General features: G+C 60.6%; 3 protein-coding genes across 5 annotated transcripts in view; 2 read left to right on the forward strand and 1 right to left on the reverse strand.

The window, feature by feature from the left end:
- Positions 1 to 14,040, reverse strand: part of TUBG1 (tubulin gamma 1) — a 195,331-nt gene that overhangs the window by 163,894 nt on the left and 17,397 nt on the right. The window lies entirely within an intron of this gene.
- The window catches only part of RAB5C (RAB5C, member RAS oncogene family), a 77,759-nt gene that overhangs the window by 21,781 nt on the left and 41,938 nt on the right, over positions 1 to 14,040 (forward strand). The window contains exon 6 of one of the 3 annotated variants that reach the window (XM_065749178.1): positions 6,964 to 6,977. The exons of the other annotated variants lie outside the window; for them this stretch is intronic. The gene's annotated coding sequence lies outside the window, so the exon portion shown is untranslated. Of the gene's footprint in view, positions 1 to 6,963; positions 6,978 to 14,040 lie in introns of those variants that run through there. 3 annotated transcript variants of the gene reach the window in all.
- The window catches only part of ZNF385C (zinc finger protein 385C), a 48,993-nt gene continuing 37,461 nt past the window's right edge, over positions 2,509 to 14,040 (forward strand). The window contains 2 exon segments of the mRNA XM_065749145.1: positions 2,509 to 2,529; positions 2,531 to 2,693. Coding sequence (XP_065605217.1) covers positions 2,509 to 2,529; positions 2,531 to 2,693 — 184 coding nt within the window.

Genomic DNA, 14,040 nt, shown 5'->3' on the forward strand with positions numbered 1-14,040 from the left:
TCTCACAGTGTTAACGCGGGGATTGTCAGAGGAGGGTTGGCACCTAAAAATAGCTGGTGCACGGGATGGAGTGGGGGTGGCCGCAGGGGTGAGCGGTGCTGAGCAACCCTGTAAACACGGGAGCAACGTCCCCAGTGCTTATTTCTGAAGTCACGCAATGCCCCCTGCTCCTTCCAGCTGCTGTGAGGCAAGAGGGGGCACCCTGCACCCCGTGTCCCTGTTGTGGACCTGGAGCATCCCCACCACGCAGCAGCTTCTGGTCCTCTCTGCTGTGCTCTGCTATAAAACCAAGGAGCCTGGTCCTGAGCTGTGCCAGGACACAGTGCCCATGGCGCCGTGCTCACCCCATCCAGCATGCTGCTTTTTTCCTTGCCCCTGTCCTCCTGCCCATGCCTCCACCATGATGTCCCCAGTGCCGTGTCCCTGCTCACCCTGCAGCCCCGCAAAGCTGCCTTTAAGCAGTGATGGCTGGAGGTGTTCCTCCTGCCTTGCCTCCCTGTCGCCTCCTCTTCATTCCAGCCATGAAGATCCATTGATCTGGGTCTGAAACATTTATGAAATCTTTACAGGCTTTTTGCAAAGATTTTAATTCCCTGACAGCGCTGCTCTCACCAAGGAAAAAAATATATTTATGACTCAAGGAGCAATTATAGGCTTAACAGCTGCTGAACGGCCGCAGCAGCTGCTGGAGCAGCTTGGCACGGCTCAGCACGGCCACCGAGGAGCCAGGGAGGCTTCCTGGAAAGTGGAGCTGGGACCCATTCCTCCCCAGCAATGGTTGTGTGGGGCCCCCGTGGGGCGCCCGTCCCTGCGGGCTGCACCACCACCCCGGTGCCCATGGGCTGTGTGCAGGGATGCTCCTGGCAGTGACTGTGATGCTTTGCCCCTTCTCTTTGTGCCACACTTCGATGCTGTAAGTTGGGCTTTGCTCTGAGAGGGGAGGAGAGCAATTCCCAGTCCTGCTGCGCAGCTGGGAGCCCGGGGTGCCCAGTGCAGCCCATGGTGGGGTACAGTCGGCTGTGTGTTTGTGCTGGGGAGGGGCAGGAAGAGGCTGGGAGGGTTAATGTGAGTGAATGAAGCGTGCAGGAGCTGCAGCCCTGTGTGCTCCTCGGAGAGGAGGGCTCGTTGTAATTGTCAAGCTCCTGACAGCAAAGGTAGTGCAAGGTTTGAGAGCCATTAGAGGGCCTGTAATTATTTATAGGAAGGAAAAAATTACCCAACATTGTAAAAATCAGAAGGCGTGGCAGAAACATGCAGTGAGCTTTGGAGAAAGGGTTCTTAGAAGTCAAAACAATGAGAGCTCATGGTGCTGCTCCGCTCTTCCAACCCAGGTGGTGGCCAGGAGGGGGACCTGGGGCTGACCAGGCAAAGCCAAGTGCTGCTGGGCCACCAAAGAGCAGCCTGACGTCTGAGGCCCAGAAACTGCTGCTGGGGACTGTGCCTCTGCGCCGTGGGTCGCACCTCCTGGGGGCCGCGGTGGTCCTGTGGGCTCTGCTGGGCTCTGTGTGCTCAGCAGTGATCGGAGCCTGAAAGTCCTCAGCCCTTCTGCCAGCAGCTCCGGGGCCGGTCAGACTTTTCCATCCTGGCACTGGTTCTGCTTTCATGGCAAAGCAGCGTGAGGGTGAGAGCTGGAGATGAGAGCCCCTGAGTGCATCTGCTCGGAGCAGAGTGCTCTTGGCCGGGGAGCCCGGCGGGGCAGAGCAATTCCCTCACACCCGGACTGCAGAGCTTAATTAGCAGCGTGTGGAGTGCTTTGAGATCCTCTGTGCGATGTCCTGGAGGAGGGCAATGCGTGCTTACATAACGTGTCTAGACAGAATATTCCTTGGGGTGGGGAGTGGGGCTTTTTTAAATCTGCTCTCCCGCGTCAACGCTGTGTGGCCCCACTTAAAGGTTCTGGGAGCTGCTAAAATATTAATAACGGCAACAGCGATAGGAAAACATGTGCTTTTGCACTCAGAGGAATGTTGATCTCAGCACGAGGCGGCCGTGTGTCAGCAGAGGAGCCTTTGCCCCGCGGGTGCCTTGGGCTCCAGCAGCGATGACTTAGGAGCAGGCAGCGACCCCACGCTGTGCTCCCCGGGCAGCTGAGCCCCCCCACCCCGTGCACTCTGAGTGATGCACAGCGATGTCCCCGTGCCCCGGGGGTGCAGAACCACAGCTCCTATGTAGTCCCCCGGTGCCACCTCCGCTGTCTTTGGGGTGTGAAGTTCCTGCGGGGCTGAGCTTTCCGCTGATGCTCACACCTACGGGACGTGGGAGCCGCTTCTGGGGGTGATCGGGAAAACTCAGAGGCAAAACTGAGACCTGGGTGCGTGGTGCTGGTGGCACCATCTGTTCCCGGTCTGGGTGCCCTCCTCTCACCGCTCTCCGTGCGCCCACCCCTGGCATCCACTGACCCCAATCCTTCGGGGGCGATGTGCAGTGGCAGAACAGGGCGGGGGGTCTCAGCTCCACGGGTACCCCGGGACCGAGGGGTGCCCGGACCGAGCGGGACGCGGCCCCGGGATGCGCGCGGTGCCGCTGGGAGGGAGCAGAGGGACGGGACCGCGGCAGCGCGCGCGCTGCCTTCATCCCCCCTTCCTCCTCCTCCTCCCTTCCTCCTCCTCCTCCGGGAGCGCGCTCGCCCAGCCGGGAGCGAGCAGCCGGCGGGAGGATGCTGCAAACGGCGGCGGAGGCGGGCGGCTGGGCAGGTAGGGAGGGAGGGCGGTGCGGGGGCCGCGATCCGGCGCGGGGTCGGGACCGTCGTGACCAGAGAGAAGTTGTGGGAGGAGGGGGATGCGCCGAGAGGCTCCGAGGAGCGGAGCTGGATGCGTGCCGGTGTCAGCGCCGTGCCCGCGCCGCAATGCTCCGCTCCGCTGCCCCTCTCCATCCCGGCTGCCCCTCCGGAGCCCGGGAGCGGGCAGTGCCTCGGGGCGGCGGAGCGGGGACGCAGCATCGGCTCCGCTGCCCCACTCGGAAGGCGGCGCGAGGGAAACTTGTTCCGAGGGGCGCGGCAGGAGCCCCGGCTGCAGCCCCTCTCCCCGCGCTGCTTTCGGCTCGCTGCAGGTCCGCGTCCCGCGGGGTGTGAGATGTCCCAGGGTCCCAGGGTTCCTGTATGGACGCGGAGTGCGGCCCTCGCGGGGCTGTGACCGTGGGCAGCACCTCGATCTGCGTGCCGGGGTGGCCGTGAGCCGTCGGGGACGGCGTGACCTGCGCGGGGCCGCGGCTGCGGGCGTCCGACTGCGGCCGTCGCAGTGTGGCCACGGACGGGCACCGCCGGTGCGCTGCGCTGTGACGGCTGCGATGGAGCGCAGCGGGGCCGGAGCCGGGCTGCACGGGGGGTACCCGGCTTTTAAAGCAGAGGACTTCTCGCGGAGGCCCACACAGAGGTTTCTGTCAGTGATTCGAGCGGCGGGCAGGGAGGGCTGCGGCGTGGGGTGGGAGCCGGGACGCTCCTCACCCAGCAGACTGCCCGTGCCTTCACCACTGTGCTTTGACGGGAGCCCGAAGCAGCGCTGCGTTACCCCCGGGATGCGCTCCGGATGTGCAGTGCCGGGGAGGGCTGGGAGCTGCGCCCGGGAGCAAAACCCGCACACGGGGACGGGATGGGACGGGGCTGCTGCGGGCTCCGACGGGGCGGGAGGGACCGCCGGTGGAGCTCTGCTGACGATAAACTCTCGCCATATGTGGAGTTGGGAATCGGGATAGCGATAATGTGTGCTGTGGGATTTGGTTTTGCCTGTCCTGTAATCCGCCGCGTGCGTTTGTAAAAGCAGCTCGTATAATCCTGCGTGCAAACGTGCAGAGCTCTGCCCCGAGCTCCCGGGGTGCTGCCCTGGGTGCTCTGTGCGCTCTGTGTGATGTGTTCCCCGGTGGCAGTGCCAGCTTGGATGGCACTTTGCTCTGAGAAGAGCTGCTGGGACACCGCTGGGGAGATCTGCACCTTCCAGGACCGTGTGACGTGTGGCTGTTAGCGAAGAAACGAGGATCTGTGTGCAGCTGCTCTCAGCAGAGCACTGCGAAACTGCATTGCTTCACACGGTGGGGTTTGCAGGGTGGGAAGCAGGCAGGTCCTGGAAGTGCAGTGCAATCTGCAGAGTGCATCCTCACGTCTCAGCCCATGTGGGACCCGTGTGGGAGCACGCGGCTCTGGAAACACTTTGTCCGTGCCCAGGGAAAAGGAAAATGCAAAACCCTGAGCCCGGAGTGGAGTACTGAAGCCCAGGAGGCCCTGTTTGTCAATTTAGAAACGATACTGTGATGTTCAGAGCTGTTTCTATGCCGGGTGCTCTCAGACTGCCTCCAAAAGAGCACCATTATTTACATGTCAAGAGGCGCTGTCAGGAATTATATCTGTGCTCTCAAGGAAAGTCGGTCTGTGGCTGCGTGGTAACAAGTGCTCATTTCCTATTGGAGCCACAGCAATTTACTTGCAAGTCATAAAAGGGGACCTGAGCGATCAGGAGCCGTGGGGAGCTCGGGAGCAAGCTGTGGTCGTGGGGTGCGTGGGGGGGTCCCGGCTGCCCACGCAGCTCAAAGCATGCCCGGAACAGCAAATCTTGGTGCTGCATGGTGGGGAGCTGCCGGGGGGGGAGGGGTGGCAGTGGGGGGCTGCTCCCCCTGAACCCAGCGACTGTGGGCCCCATCTGCAAAGGAGGTCAGTGCTGCCCTGGGGCCCCGGCTCCCACCCTGCACCGCACACAGCTCTCGGCTGTTTTGAAATGGGAACGTTCCCGAGCCATGATTTTCTCCGGCCTAATTATGGAAATTTTTTAATTAGTTGATAAGAAAGATCACTTGGAAACTGCAAGGGAAATGTTTTGAGGTTAAGTCCTGATCCGTGCCTGTATCTGCCTGAAGACAGGAGCTGCTCCTTCTGCACAGAGCTCGGGGAGGGCTGCAGGAGGTGCGGGTGTGGGGGGTACACTCTGCCACGGGAGCACGGGGGCTCCTGCAGCTGCTGGGACCTCTGCTGCCTTTGAACGGGGATGAGCACTGCAGGGCACAGCACAGCAATCCCTTGTAAAGGTGGCAGAGAGCAGAGGGTCTTTTAGGGGCTTTGCTCCGAGCCTCTCAGAGGGTGGGAGGTGTGGGGCCGCTGTCCCCAGCACGGTGGCACCTGAGGAAGGGTTTGGTCAGAAGGGCAAAAGTGTCTTGCAGCGATGTGTTAATTATCCTACTCCTGGCTGGGAGACTAATTAGAGTCTCCTGTCACCGTGAAGGCCTGGAAGCCTTCAGAGCAACGGCTTTGTGACCTTGACTTTCACCTGGTGGCCCTGCGGGTGCGTGGTCCCACTCTGCTCACCGCTCCCCATCACTGCTCAGCAATGTGGGGGCCCTGGGGTTCACGCTGCTAAGAATGGACGTGCTTAAAACCCCCAAATCCTCACTCTGGGGCAGGTTGAGGCACCGCAGCTGGTGGGGAGGATGGGATGTGCTGTCCTCTCTGGGCAGGAGCTGCAATGTCCTCCCAGTGCAGCCCTCTGGGGGCTGCCCCCACCCGCGGAGTCCCCTCGTCCCCAACCTGGTGATGAACGACCCCCAGAAGGGGGCAGTCCTGGGGGAGCTCTCTGTCTGCTCGTGGTCGTGCTGAGCTGCACTCCCCGTGTGCACACTGCAGCTCGGGAAGGGAACAACCTTCAGGTGGGGCTGCGATCGGTGCAGCTCCTGCTGAATCAAGGCCTCTTTTATTTGTGTTTTTTTGATGTGTCACTTTTTCTGTTAGTGTTTGCCCCCCCCCCCCCCCCCCCGGGCTCCGTCTCCCCGCACACCGCCCTGTTTGTGTTGGTCGGGAGCTGCTGCTTTGCATTCGTTTGAACTGCTGGAAGCGTTTCAGCCCAGAGGATGTACTGTGCACTGTACGGCTGAAGTTTCTTTTGAGGAACCCTGAGATGTTTATATAGAGAGGGGAAAAAAAATCCCAGACAAGAGCAGCTTGTTGCTGAGCCAGCTGCTGTGGGGCTGCGGTGGTACCGGGGGGGCACAGCTCCGCAGTGTTGGGTCCCCCAGAGCAGAGCCCACCCGTGACCACGCAAAGGCAAAGCCCAAAAATATCCCACCTCCAAATTTTCTAGAAGTATTAGGAACTCTGCAGGCTTATTTCTGAGCATCATTATGAAAGGGCTTTAAGGGATTAATGTGTGCTCGGATTAATCTCTGCTGCTGAGGCACAGCGTGCAGAACAAGCACTTTGGGGGTGCTCTGGGGGGCACGCGGGGGGTCCTGAGGTCAGCACCCTCTGCTCTGCTCCTGTGGGGCTGTGGCCGTGGCTGTGGGGGGGACATGTCAGCAGCAGCCCCCCCATCCAGCCTGACACCCTGCTCCCAGCACTGCTGGGCACCCCAGCCCCGCAGCAGCTCTGCATTTCTAGGTCTGCAGATTTTCACCTCTCAATGTCAAATTTCTGTCCTCCCTGCTCTCCTGAGGAGGTAATTAGTGAGCAGGCATAATAGCAATTTGATAAGTGTGTCGAATTAGAGAGGCACTCGTGGTGTATGGCATGCTGCGCCTTCGGAGGAGCTCTTCCATGAGGTAGGGATGGCCCAGGCTGCTTTTATCTGGTGATGTGAAGAAACCTGCTCTGTCTCCGGGTCAGTCTGCTCTCGGCAGAGTGCGGAGCTCGGGAGGTGATAGGGTCGGGGGAGGGACACGAGGTGACCCCGGGGTTTGGCTCCACGCTGAGAGGGGTCAGCAGCGGTCGGAATTTGGGGGATGGAAACGTGGCAGGGTCTGCGACTGCAGGGGGAGCGGAGAGCCGGGCTGGACCGTGCGGCCGTGCTGCCAGCCCCGGGGGACCCCGACCCTGGCAGCCCCTCCCCCCCCCCCCGGAGGAGGATTTCCACGCTCCATTAGCTCCCGCAGGCTGAGAGCTCCCGGGGCAGCGTGAGCTCCTATCGAGGCAACGGATGAGCAGAAAGGATTTGCAGCAGGCAGCAGCCACCTGCACCTCGCGGTGCTCATGTGCTGCAGCGCGGACCGCAGCTGAGCGGAGCCCGAAGGGCACTGGGGCTGCGGGGTCGGGGGCAGAGCTGTCTGCGTTCAGCTGCTTCAGCAGGGCAAAGCCGCACACTCTGTCCTTGCAGGAGTTTCCCCTCCTACCGCCTCAACCCCTCTCGTTTTGAGGGAGGCGGTGGCACGGGTGCTCGTGGCTGTGGCACACTGCACAGTTTTCCCCTCCCGTTTCACAGCAGCGCGGAGAAGCAATTTCCTCCACCCTCTAACCCAGACCAGAAGAGCTTTTTCTTCTTGCGTTGGCTGCGTGGAGCCTCATTTCCCAGCACTCCCAGCCCGGGGCAGGGAATGCAGGCAGGGAGGGGAGCGATGGGGCTTTGGGGCTCAGGGCTGGAGCTGAGCAGAGCTCTCAGTGCACTCCTGCTGGGGAAGGAGCGAGGAGGGACTGATTCACGGATGGAGTGGGGGGATGTAATCCCCCAAGGTGGGCACGGTCTGCCTGCTGGGCCCTGGTGGGCAGGGGGAGGATGGAGCTGTAGGGCTGGGGTGTGGGGGGGCTGGGGCGTGGGGTCCCTCCCAAGCGGTTGAGCACAGGGGAACGTTGTGTGAGTGGGGACAAAGGTGTTTCTGTGCAGGATTCGGCCTCTGCCGGCCCACCCCGTCCCCGGCAGCTCCTTCACTCGGGTGTAAGCACAGAAGGGAGCGGCAGTCAGAGCAGCAGCAGCAGCCCCACCCCCCCGCGGCCCCACTCCCATCGCCCCTTGGGGTGCCAGCACCTCTGCCCTCTGTCACCTGCTGACAGGGCACTGGAAAAGGGAGAAGTATTTTAAAACATAAAGCAAGTAAAACTGGGTCTTCTGGTAAAGGATTAAATAGTGCCCTCAGCTGTATTTATAGAAGGTTCAGCAGTAAATCCGTTCCCAGGCTGAATAAATATTTTACTCAGGCAGGAGAGATTTTCAGTTCATCTCTCTCGGAAAGTCTCGAGTGAGGAGGGAATTGATTTTCTTCGGCTTGAGCCACGCGGTGCTGCTGCGGGCTGCCCCGGCGCTCCAGCTCTGCCCTGAGCCGTGAATTTGGGCACCTGGTGCTCGCGGGCAGCGGTTGCTGGGGCCGGGGCCGTCCCACCGCCCTCTGCTTTCCCGGGTGGGGGGGTGGGGGGGTACGGCTGTGCCCCGCGGGGGTTTGGGCTCTGAGCTCCGTCCGCGTGGTGCTAAAAAAAGCGGTGAGATGAGCGCGGTGACGGCTGAGCCACCGATCGCCCCACGCCGGTGCGGAGCTGGGGGGGCACAAACCGAAGCGTCGCGGCGTTAAATTGCTGCGGCCGATGGGAGTGAAGCGCTGCTGCTCGCGGGGTCGTTAACACTGAAAAGAGCCCCCTGCCCCATCCCCACTGTGTGTGGGTGCAGGCGGGTGCTGTCGCTGTGGGGCTGGGGTCTCTGCCGCGGTGCTGCTGCTCAGCCTCCCCCACCCCCCCCACCACGGCAGCCCTGCCGTGCCGGAGCCAGGCGCTGCTGAAAGGGCCTGTCTTCGAGCAGGAGGGAGCCATAAAGGGCCTATTTGTGTAGCTGGCTTCTTGCAATGTTTTCAGACACAGCCCTCGCATGTTTTCATAACAGCAACGCCTCCACCTCCCGCCAGCTGCCAGCAGCACCGAGCTCAGCTCCATCCTCCGCCCGCAGCCCTGGCTGTCCGTGCTGCAGGCACCGCGGTGCTGCCCCGCCGTGCACCCGGGCAGTGCCGGCAGCAGTGCCGCGCAGCCCCGCTCCCTCCCGTCGGGGCGGTTCTGCTCCAGCTCACGCACCGGGCGCACTTCGCACCGTGCCTTGGCTGCATGCTCCCCTCCCATCCGTGAGGTGGCACTGCGCCCACTCGTGGCCTCTGGCAAAGGCGGGCGGTTGTCTGGAGCCCATACATCACCGGATGCTCCCTGCCAGCTCCTCTGCTCGCGTCGCCTCGCTGCTGTGTCCCCCCGTGATTCATCAGTGCGCAGTGATAAATGCAGAGGAGTGGGGAACGCCCGTATCCCTCCGTCTGCCCCCGGTGCTGCAGTGGGATGCCACCTCCGTGCCGTGTGAGCTGCCCCAGCTCCTTCACCCCATTGCACCCCACGGTTCACCCTATGCCGACTGCCCTCATCCCCCTGCTTGGTGTGGGAAAGGATGAGCAGCTTTTCGCGAATCCTTTCACAGATTCCTTTTGGACAGGAAATCCCCCCCCCAGAGCTCATTAAATAATGTTAATGGTGCTGCACAAATACTGGGGCTGCCACCCGTGCTGCCAGCCAGCACGCTGTCTGTCGGCCCTCTCACAGCGGAGGTTTCTCCATTTAATCGAACACTGTGGCCTCTGCTGCCTCGAAGGATGCTCCCAGCGCTGAGATGCTGTATGGGAGCTGTTGGATCACGGCCTGAACCACTGATTGATCACCTGAGGCGAGTACTGAGTCAGTTTTGAGTACTGACTCCTGTGTGGAGTCAGCAGCAAGCCTCAACCACCATAAAGGTGAGCCACCCTTTACTTACCAGTAGTCTGTGTACCATCTATATAAAGCCTCGCGGAAATATGCCATCCTCTGCGATATCTCTCTCTGAATTCCTTTCTTTAGAACTATTTGCTCTACAGATGTGGCTCCTGCGGCCATCAGAGTGCTGCAGGGAGGACCAGGTGCCATTTTTGGAGACAACCAAAGGAGTGTGCAGAGGAGAGGGACATAACTCGGGCATCAAACCCAGCTCTTTCCCTCCTCCCATCCTCCGGACGGAGCTGTGTGTACTCCATCACTCCTGCAGCATGTTTCTGCTTGCTCTGCTTCCAGCAGATGCACAGCACTGGTGCTGAGCTCCCCACGCCCCGGCACTGCCATTTTGTCCCCACAAATGGTGGCTGTGGGGTTCAGGGGGTCCACTCCAGGCTCCTGTGTGGGGTCGGTGCCCCCAGGGGAGCAGCAGTGGGCCCGTGGGTCCTGCCCACACACAGACCCCGGTCTCTAATTGCTGTGCAGAAAACATTTCTCTCAAGCTTCTTCCTCAAGAAGCAGTGAGCGCAGACTTTGATTTAGTGCTCATTCTCCCTTCTCTCTTCTTTAGTTCTTTTTCTTCCTACCCCAAATAAAGCAGCTCTTTTGATCACGTCGGGCTCAGGCTCTGTAACAAGCGTCCCTGTTTGTTGGGCTGTCAGCGGGATAACGCGACAACGCATCTCCGTCTCGGGCACGATGAATTATTTCTTCCACTCTCTTTGTTCTGTCTCTGGGCTGCATTACCGCTGCCAGGATGAGCAGATGGGTTTGTGGTCCTCAGCCCCACTGAACTGCTGCCCAACGCTGCCCCGCGGCTGCAGCAGTGTGTGTGTGCGGGGCGACGTCGGCCGGGCTTGGAAGCAAACCGCTCTGCGGATTTATTTCCTTCCCTGTGCACGGAGGTGTTTTTCTTAAAGGGATGCTGTCACATTAAGTATGGAACTGCCAACTGCAGGCATTAAAAAATCATGGGTCGTCCCATTTTCCTTCCTCCCACTCTAAATTCTAAAAAAAGCCCAATATCTTCGGGGTTCCTTTCATTTGTCATCCAGGGAGGCTTCTTCAGGGCCCCCCCGGCAGTCGGGAGCTTCAGAGCTCTCAGCTCCGCACCACCCCGTGCTTCCTCTCCCGGCCCTTCCCCTCTGGGTTTCTGGTGGGCGGCCCCACGGGGAGCACAGTTGGGGTGGAGAGGCCCTCGTGGAGCGCTCAGTTCCCCCTGAGGCCGATGGGGCTGAGCCCTGCATTTGTATGTCAGTTTTCCCACGATGTGCCCTGAGCCGGGCGCTGCTGCGCAGTGTCCCACCCCAACCTTTACCTTTCCAGAACACTTTCAGGGATGCTCCTGTGGGCAGTTTGCTCCTATTTGGACAAGCCAACGTTTTTAGCATATGGGGAGGTGTCAGTGTGAGCTGTGTGATATCCTCTCTCTCTGCTGAGCTGAGCCCCCAACGCAGCCTCAGGCGTTGGGCAGTGAGCAGCCCCACGTGCGGGCTCTGCTCTGCCCCCAGCAGCCTGACCTCAGCAGTCGTGGTGGGTCCTGATGTGCTCGGTCTTCTTTTGGAGGGGGGATCCGGGTCTGGGAAGAAATTACTTTGGCTTTTGCAGTGGTTGGTGCAGCTCCTGCATGAGTTTAAGCTCTTCTGTGTGCAATCCTGAGTTGTAGAGCTCTGGGCATTGCCATCCCGTCCTGGTGCTGAGATGCTGGGGGCTGGCAGTCAGAGGGCAGAAGTAATGGAGTGGCACTGTGGTGGGGGGCTCCGCAGTGCTGCGCTGCCCTCGGGCTGAGCCCTGCACTGCAGCTCTGTGACTTTTCCTCTAATAAAGCTTTGATGCGCTGATTCAGAGCTGCACGGATTGAAGCAGATCACATTGCAAATATCTTCATTTGATACCACTGCAATGTCTGGATTTCAAATGTCACTTGCTTAGCACTATGAAATAATTAATTTAGATTGTATTACAGTAGCCCGCAAGAGCTCTGACTTAAGCTGGAGCTGTCCCGTGTTAGCAGCCGTACACAAACACCTGAAAGCCAAACTGCTGCAAAATCTTGTGACCCAAATGTAGGCAGAGGGGCAGAGCCCGTGGGTCACTGTAATTCCAGGCCCCTGAGCTTTGCTTCCCGGGGCTGTAGCACAAAAGGCAGCTGGAGCAGTCTGGGCTCAGCTTTGCTTTGTGTGCTGTGTTCTCTGGTGCTCTTCCTGAGCTGAGACTTTGAGAGTTTAATGCGATAATCTGATTCTGAGTGCTGCAAAATGGTCCATCATGTCCTCCTCCGACCTGCAGCCCGCGAGAGCTGAGGGGGGTTCCTATCTGCCCAGTCCTCGTGAGTCTGGGGGGAGCTGCAGGTGGGGGTGAGGGCCGCGTGTGCCCGCTGTCTGGTGGGGGGGGGCTTTGCTGTATTGCACCAGCCGTGCCTGGATTTAATTTCAGGGGATTTGGGAAAGGTGACAGAAGCAATCGGCAGTGACCACAGCAGGGAACAGCTGAGCAGTGCAGCAGGGAGCAGCACAGCCCCTCTGCAGCAGCAGCACACGGCAGAGGTGGCCGTGCTCCGGTCCTGGCCCACACTGCTGCTCCTGGGCGGCTTCGTGCCCTCCCTGTGCTGCCTGGCTGCCCCACTGCCGCCATGCCCCACTGCCAGGGCTGAGTCAGCTGCTAAATAAAGGCTTGGGAAGTTGGGGTGGAAGCATATGAGGACTGCAGGGGGGCTCTGACTGCGGCCCCGGTGCAGCAAAGTGTGTGTGTGTGTGCTGAGTGCCCGTGCTTTGAGTGTGTGCTTTTGTGGAGGCTGTGACTCGTCGTGTAGATGTCCTCCGTGGTGCCAGCTGTGCTGTGGGGCCAGGGCACCACGGACCCTCAGCTCCTGTGGGGGCAGCATCCACAGCTCTGTCCTGAAGAAACCTCGAAAGGATTTCATGATCCCGAAAGTCCCGTGCCAGAAATTCCTCGGCCGGGAGGCGGCAGCCGGGTGGGATGATGGATGGCTCTCCTCAATCTTTCCTCTCCTGCTGCTCTCTTACACGGTGCGAACAGTTACAGCTAAACCCCGGGGACACGAGGTCAGGCTCTGCAGGATGCCACCTTCAGCTTTTATCCACAGTGCTGGGAGTGGGCTGGGGGGCACCCATGGGATCTGTGGTGTGCACAGGAGAGCCCTCAGCCCCCGCCCATAACCCATGCAGGTGCAGGAGCGAGGTGCTGTGTGCTCACGGGGCATGGCTCCGTCTGATCCATTCCAAAGTGATGACCCCAATGCTTTCCCTGCACTGCTGCTTCCACACCTTCTCTTGCTGCCTGTCTGCTGTCCCTGGTGAAGCTGATGGAGATACTGAGCACGGATTGTGGGACTGCTTGCTCCAGGGCCAGGTGGGCACGTCCTGCAGTGCTGCTGTGGGATGGCAGTGTGTTTCCTGCCCGTGTCCCCACGTCTCGGGCTGTGGCTGTCCTCACTGCTCGGGAGCAGGGCTGAGACGTGCTGACTCAGGGAATGCACTGCGTTAATGATGCCAGTGTGTAAATGAGAGGACTGGCCCTGGGATGTCCTGCTGCCCTTCAGCACATGTGAATGGGGCCGGGGGCTGCGAGGGCCGTGTGGCAGCAGGAGGCAGCTGGGTGTTGGCAGGAGGGGTCAGATGGGTGGAGGAGCCCCCGTTGTGTCCCGTGCCAGCAGACATCTCCAGGCTCAGAGTAATCCTCACTTTGATGAGCGATGGTTTATGCACTGATCCCAAAATGTGCCTCACCCCGGCATTAGCTGAACATATGCTGGGTGTATGGGGAGGGTGCGGGAGTGGGTTTTATGCCGTGTTATGAAATGCTGAGGACAGACCCCAGCTGCTCAGATCAGGCCATCAGAGCATCTCTGTGCTGGTGGCTTTGCTGCACTCTGCCCTACCTTGGGCAGGGCACGGCCGAAAGCAGCACCCCCCCATCCTGAGCCTGGCACCTCCCGGTGAAGCTGCCGGGGGCATTGTCAAGGTCTGACCTTCGAGACAGCCCGGGAAGTTTCCCCTTCTCCTCATTCACAAATAGAGCTGATGTCAGGTGCTCTCGCCCCGCTGTTGGCTCGAGGTAACTCCCCCAGTGACACCCCCTGCCAGTTGGCACCTGCTGTCCCGCGTGACGCCCGGGGCCGTGGGGAACTTGCTGAGAGCGGGCTCGGAGCTGCTGCTGCTCATGCAGGCTCACTGCTGATGAGGGCTGATTTAGTGGTGATCAAACTGCACGCGAAGTGCTCCTTGAAACCCGAGCTGAGCGTTGGGAGCGCGGCGGGGCGGCCGCACACACGGAGCAGCCGGGCAGCGGGCGGCCGAGCTGGGCCGGGCTCTGGCTCCAGCCAGGTAAGGGCTGGCATGGGGTGGGCAGCACGCTGCCTCGTCCTGGGTGTGGGGATCCCCCAGAGCACGGGGCTGTGGCACGAGTGGGCTCCGGGTGTGTGCTGAGCACCGCTGAGTCGGGCATTGAAACCGATAAGCACGAATGAGGTGCTGTGATTTTGTGCTGGGGTGAAGGACGGCGGTGTCTCCTGGCTTTCCTGCAGATCTTTGCAAAAACGGGCAGGGCAACTGCAAATTGTGGTTGTT

Source organism: Cyrtonyx montezumae, unplaced genomic scaffold, assembly GCF_038088225.1.
Source record: "Cyrtonyx montezumae isolate F1298 unplaced genomic scaffold, pur_monq_1.0 scaffold_58, whole genome shotgun sequence".
In the NCBI taxonomy this organism is placed as follows: Eukaryota; Metazoa; Chordata; class Aves; order Galliformes; family Odontophoridae; genus Cyrtonyx; species Cyrtonyx montezumae.